This window comes from Stenella coeruleoalba (assembly GCF_951394435.1).
Source record: "Stenella coeruleoalba genome assembly, chromosome: 17".
In the NCBI taxonomy this organism is placed as follows: domain Eukaryota; kingdom Metazoa; phylum Chordata; class Mammalia; order Artiodactyla; family Delphinidae; genus Stenella; species Stenella coeruleoalba.
The window spans coordinates 59092527-59099274 of NC_137163.1; the positions used below are offsets into that span (position 1 = coordinate 59092527).

General features: G+C 48.3%; 1 protein-coding gene across 1 annotated transcript; it reads right to left on the reverse strand.

Annotated features, from left to right (window-relative positions):
- Nucleotides 1-3371: 3371 nt before the first annotated feature.
- LOC307176386 (dipeptidase 2-like) lies at nucleotides 3372-6450 on the reverse strand (the record flags this gene model as incomplete). Its single annotated transcript, XM_079902416.1, is given in 10 exon segments — nucleotides 3372-3737; nucleotides 4117-4293; nucleotides 4414-4483; nucleotides 4785-4926; nucleotides 5150-5279; nucleotides 5571-5608; nucleotides 5611-5696; nucleotides 6018-6101; nucleotides 6103-6211; nucleotides 6303-6450. Coding segments are annotated over 10 exon segments (1350 nt in total).
- Between the last annotated feature and the right edge of the window lie 298 nt (nucleotides 6451-6748).

A 6748-nucleotide genomic window follows, 5' to 3' on the forward strand; every position in this document is an offset into this window, starting at 1 on the left:
TAGTGGTGTATATATGTCAATCCAAATCTCCAAATTTATCCCACCCCCCTTCCCCCACCCTTGGTATCCATGTGTTTGTTCTCTACATCTGTGTCTCTATTTCTGCTTTGCAAATAAGTTCATCTGTACCATTTTTCTAGATTCCACATATAAGTGATATTATACAATATTTGTTTTTCTCTTTCTGACTTATTTCACTCTGTATGACAGTCTCTAGGTCCATCCATGTCTCTGCAAATGGCACTATTTCATTCCTTATTATGGCTGAGTAATATTCCATTGTATATATGTGTCACATTTTCTTTATTCATTTCGCAGTTGATGGACATTTAGGTTGCTTCAATGTCCTGGCTATTGTAAATAGTGCTGCAATGAATATTAGGGTGCATACATCTTTTTGAATTATGCTTTTCTCCAGGTATATGCCCAGAAGTGGGATTGCTAGGTCAATGGTAGTTCTATGTTTAGTTTTTTAAGGAACCTCCATACTGTTCTCCATAGTGGCTGTACCAATTTACATTCCACCAACAGTGTAGGAGGGTTCCATTTTCTCCACATCCTCTCCAGCATTTATTGTTTGTAGATATTTTGATCATGGTCATTCTGACTGGTGTGAGGTGATACCTCCTTGTAGTTTTGATTTGCATTTCTCTCATAATTAGTGATGTTGAGCATCTTTTCATGTGTTTGTTGGCCATCTTTGGAGAAATGTCTATTTAGGTCTTCCGTCCATTTTTTTCACTGGGTTGTGATTTTTTGATATTGATCTGCATGAGTTGCTTATAGATTTTACAAATTTATTTATGTTTATATATTTTGGAGATTAATCCCTTGTCAGTTGCTTAGTTTGCAAATATTTTCTCCCATTCTGAGGGTTGTCTGAGTCCAGAGTCTTCAGTGTTTCCTCAGTATCCAACTTGGGCAACTGTACAAATAGTGGTGGTATAAATGATGTAGAGAGATGAATAGTGGAAGTAAGTATTGAAGGTAAAATTAATCGTTCAGTAATATCACATAATTAATTTTAAGTGTCCATGTTATATTTGGGCAGAGTTTTTCACTTGGCAATTAGTTAGGTTTGTAAGAGACTCAGGAGAGAGATATGTAAGTTTTAGGTCAAGATCTATGATATATATGGTGGCTGGAATCATAAGAGTAGATGAGACCATCTATCAAGTGCAGAAGAGAGCTTCTGAGAAATACACATCTCTTGGGAGAGGGCAAAGTGAGAGTGCCCAATGAAAGAGATAAGGGTGTCCAGAGGCAAGAGGAAGAAGTAGCAGATTAAGATGTTACTGTTGTTAAGGTGAAAGATTTTTCTGAGATGACAAACTTTATCAACAAAATCAAATATTGCTGAAAGGTGACATAATGACCAAACAATATTCATTCAATTTAATCACAAATTAAATGTCGGTGAATGCAATTCCAGTGCAGATAAGTAAGAAGAAAATAGCAAAATTGTGTGAGTCACGAGGTACATAAAGATAAGAAAATACAGACAGTGAGAATACATACAATTTTTGATAAACTGTACTGTGAAATTAGGAAGAGAGAAAAGGTAGCTAGAGAATTACTTGGCATCAAACAAGAGTAATTTTTAATGGGGGGGGGAAGCTTTTTAATGGGAGGGGGCCAAAATAAAATTGCTAAAGAGGAAAACCTTAACAATACCAAAGAGATGGGGAAATGAATGGAAGATACTGAGGAAGTGAGAATAGGTATTTATAAACTATGTAGAAAAGCTATCCTTGTATGTAAAGAGAAAGTTATTTAGGGGTGTTTTTGCTTTATAGTCTGTGTTTTCTCTGTGAAATAAAAGTTTGATGGGAGGTGATGTCACCTCGAGATAGTCCTCATCAAATATCCTATGTGCTTATCTACATTTTTCATCCTCCTTTGTAGTTAGACTGTTTTCCTTTGATTAGTTGTGGCCAGTGGCAAAGAAGCAGAATACAGTGTATCACTTCTGAGCTGAGGTCATTAGGAGCCAATGTCCCTCTTATCTGGTCCTCTGCTATTGTGACATTGGAGGTCACATAGTCCAGATGATGTGGCTGCAAGATGGATCAGGATCATGTGATGGGTAAGGGCTTTACTTAGTAGAGAAATAAGTTACTAGTATTTTCCACTGAGATTCCTGTGTTAAATAGATCTCCCTGTGAGAGCTCAGAGAGCAGAGCAAAGGCTGAAATGACAAAGACAGAGGGAGAGATGTTGGTAACATATGGAAGGTGCCTGGCAGATAATATACTTAATGGTAAACAAAGCTGCTGGAGTAAGAGAGAGAGTATATAAGAGATGAGAAGAAGGCCAACTGTATGTAGTATCTAGCGCTAAGGAGTGAGGAGAGAAACAACTGAAAAAAAAATAAAAAGAATGAACAGAAAGAAGCTAGGTGGTATGCCAACAGAAATCGTAAGATTGCTATGAAACATAAAGGAAGGTAGTTTTAAAAGAAGCACCATTTAATGGAGTCAGTTGTTTCCCAAAGGGAAAATCCTATGGGAACTTAAAATAAACCATCTGGTTTGATGATTAAACTTGTACGAAAAAAAATGGAACCATTTCAGGAAAGTCATGGGAGAAGACGCTGTGTTACAGTGGGGAGAGTAATCAATACATTGTGAGGAAAGGTGCCTTCATTTCCAAGAAATGCCAATTAAGAAGGAAGAGAGCATTTAAAGGGAAGGGATAATGTAAGAAAATTAAAAATTAATAATAATTAAGGAAACTTGAATAATTACTAGACAAAGAGGAAGGTATTAGTGAGAGACTGAAAATCAGAGAAAGCTATCTTAAGATGTTGTTATGGACTGAATTGTGTCCCCCCAAAAATTATATGTTGAAGCCCCTCTCAATTTTACTGTAGAAGATAGGAGATAGGTCCTTTAGGGAGGTAACTGAAGTTAAATGAAGGCATAAGGGTGGGGTAATAATCTGACAGGGACTGATGGTGTCCTTATAAGAAGAGGAGTAGATTCCAGAGATCTCTCTCCCTCTGCTCATAGAGGAAAGGCTGTGTGAGGACACTGCAAGAAGACAGCCATCATTAAGCCAGGAAGATTGTTCTCACCAGAAACCAATTCTTATGGTATTCAATACCTTAATCTTGGACTTCCACCCTCCAGAACTGTGAGAAAATAAAATTCTGCTGTTTAAGTCATTCAGTCTATAGTATTTCACTATAACAGCCCAACCAGACTAATACAGACCTTCGTGTACTGCAAGGTCTGTATTATACCATATATAATATACAGAAGCTAAACAATGATTCTGAGCCAGAGATTACATCTTGAACAGAAGTGTAATGATGCTTGTGGTACTCACAACTTCACGAATTTTGTCAGAAAGATGTGAAAAAAAGTCAGTCAAACAACAGTTCTGATAGTGGATATTTTCTTTCTGTTTCTGACATAAAGCAGTGTCTGACAGCCTCCCTGATACCCATCGGTATCGCAGTTTTGATTCTGTGGCTCCAGTTCCACATGGCACCAAGGTGCTGTGTACCGTCCATTATTGGGTTTTTGGGAGCTGTACCTATTGCCAACAGGTGGGTCAAACCACTGGAGCTCTTCTGAAGTCCTCCCCAAATTTGGACCCAGCTTCAGCTCCAAATCAGAGTTTTCAGAGAGCCCAGGGTGAGGCTCACTTGCCACAGTAGACACATTGGCTAACGGGTTGCACTGCAGCACCCGCACGGACAAGGACACCATCACGATGCCACCGTTCTTCTTCTGCAGGGGTGAACCGGTGGGCAGTCAGCTTGGCCCCCAGCACAGCCACCTGCCTGTTCACTCTCTCGGCCCCTGTGAGGAAGGTATTCAGCCCTGGCTTTGAGGTCAGAGTCGTCTCCTCTCTGGGTTTGTGTGAATGGAGGAGCCGCAGCCCTGGTCTGGGTGGTGTCTTGGCCCTGGGTTTCCGGGTTTGGAGGATTATCTTACCACCTAGACCCCCACCTAGGGCTCAAGAGTTCAGGGACTGTGGACCATGGGTTTTGGGGGCAGAAGATATTTAACCTGGGGTTTGAGGAAATTGAGGAAGAAGAGGCTCAGGTTCAAGGGCTCCTGGTTTGAATCTCTTGCTTTAGCTTTGAGGGCCAGGGCAGTCTCTCACCAGAAGCTGCAGGATATCATCAGGAACATTCCGAGTGTTCTTGCACATACCCCGGGCAGCTGATTGGGAGAAGATGACAGGTGCCTGTGACACCTCTAGGGCTTGCCGTGCCACAGCATCCGAGACATGGGACAAGCTCACCATCATGCCCAGGCGGTTCATTTCTGCCACCACCTTCTGCAGGGACAGGATGGGGAGAGGGCATCAGGGCTGCATTTATCTTGTGTGCATTTATCTGTAGGGAACAGGTGGGGCTGTACATTCATGTGGGGCAGGGTATGGAACCTGGGTTCTTACCTCGCCAAAGCCGGTCAGCCAACTGACATTGCTGTAGAAGGGGTGGATACGCTTTGCTGAGCTCTGTGCCCTGCAGGATGCCCAGGAGGCAGTCTGACTGGTGGCTGTGACTTGGCTACAAGAGCCTAGAAAGAGGTTCTGTTGAACCGTCTACACCTGCAACTACCTGGTGCAAGAGGAGGGACCCAAACTGGGCTGTGCCTGGCAGTAGCAGGGCCCTTCTGGGGATTCAGTCTTGTTCTGCAAACCTCCATTCCCCTCCCCACCCCAGGTTCAGGGCCGGATCCCAGGGGTAAACTTGCTTTGGGCCCCAGCGTGATCTTCGGCAGATCCCTGCCTCACTGGGCCCTCACCATCTGCACTGTGCTCACCAGGGCATGTTGCAGGTGTGGGTGAGTGTCACGTAGCGCACACCCAGCGCGTAGAAGGTACGCAAGATGGAGAGGCTACTGTCCAGTGAGTGGCCGCCCTCCACACCAATGAGGCAAGCCCACTTCCGGCTATTGTTGAGAGCTGAGGGCAGGTAGGTCAGATGATCATTTTCAGAGGCAGGGGAAGCTTACTGAAGTCCCTAACACCTACCACCACCAGTCTGTTTACTTTTTTTGTTTGTTTTTTTGGCTGTGCCGTGCAGCATGAGGGCTCTAAGTTCCCCCACAGGGGATCAAACCCGAGCCCCCTGCAGTGGAAGCGTGGAGTCTTAACCTCTGGATTACCAGGGAAGTCCCCCTTCTACCTTTAACTGAGGTCACAAGCTCCAGCTCAGAATAGGAGGCACACATGAGGCGGATGAGGTGAATTTGCTCCAGGGTGAGGCGCACAGCATCCCGTTCGTGGGTCTGGCATGGGACGTAGGCTGACCAGAACTGAGGGAAGGCCAGGGCTTAGTTTGGGCTTTGGAACTCCTTGGGGCTCAGCTGGCACAGCACTCACTGTGCCCAGAAGTCACATATAATGCGTTGCTTTCTCTGTGGTACTTGGATGCCCGTCAGGCTGGCTCACTGTGACCCCTGTAGCCCCCAGCACCCATGGCATGGCACTTTCTAGGTCACTATGGTAACTTAGTTCCAATGTGACTAAGCTGTGGTCTCTGAGGCCCCCAAAGGGCCCCACATTCCCCAGCAGCCATGGTGGCACCTTGTGTGTCCCTTTGGTACCTGGGCACCTCTGAGACCATCGTTCAGCCTGTCCAACCTGTCTGGCCATGGCTGAAATTGTGCAGATTAACATCCTGTAGCCCGTTGTGGTAAAACTGCCTCAGGACCAGGGGCATCTCGTTGCGGCTGGAGGGAGGTCAAGGCAAACGGGTGGGCTCCTTAGGTCTTGGGATCAGGCAGGACACATTGCCAGGCCTGGGCCAGCCTGGGGGTCCCCACCTCACACTGTCACACAGACTATGGAGCAGCTGCGGCCTGGGCTGAGGGGTTCCCACCAGGGAGGGGATGACAGAGAAGGGGAAGGGCATCTGTAGATGATGGACAGGACATCCAGGGGTGGTGTGAGGGAGCCTCCCCACTAGCTCTGCATGCTCCGGACCCCCTCCCCTGCCCAGGGCCAGGCTAGGCCCCCACCGGCCCCCAGCAGCCCGCACACACTGCAGCCACCCGTTCACAAGCGGGAAGTCCCGCATCAGGGCCCGCGTGCGCTCCCGCGGACTTGGGGTGCCGGAGGTGCCCGGCGTGGTCTGCACGGGTTACCGGCCGCAGCAGCAGACACAGCAGAGGCCGCTGGCTAAGTGCGCAGGGACCTTCCCCGGGCCGCAAGCTGCGCAGGGCCAGGCAGGCGGGCCGAGGCGGGTCTGAGAGGGGCGGGCGATGGGGTCCTGCCCGTGGACTCAGGACACCCAGCGGCGCGGCCTCGCGAGGGGGGCGGGGTGAGGAAGGGGATACAGAGGCACAGGACCCAGCGACCCGTGTGCGGAGAGCCGCGATCCGCGAAGCCGGGCAGCCACAGGGCGGCACTGCCCTCCCGCCCCCTGCTCAGAGGCAGCTCCCGCGGGCTAAGCGGGCCTCTGCTGACAGCCCACTCGCCTCCCATCGCGGGTTCCCTCCGCCCCCGCCCCTCTTCCCACTCCCACTGCTCCGAGGGGGCGCCCTAGGTTGCTCTCCCCCACCTCTAACCTTTCTGCTCAAGCTGGGGTGCTTCTCTCAGAGGGCCACCTTCAGCCCGAGGCCTCCCGGGAGCACACCTCGTCCCCATCTGCCTGCAGCCGGCCCCGCCCACCCTGAGGGCTGCGTGCGAGTGTCTCTGTGGCCACAAGTGCTCTGGGCTCCCGGTTTCCCGGTACTGGGCCATGGGGGCTGGTGTGGGGGAAGAGTTAGTTTCTGGAAATGGG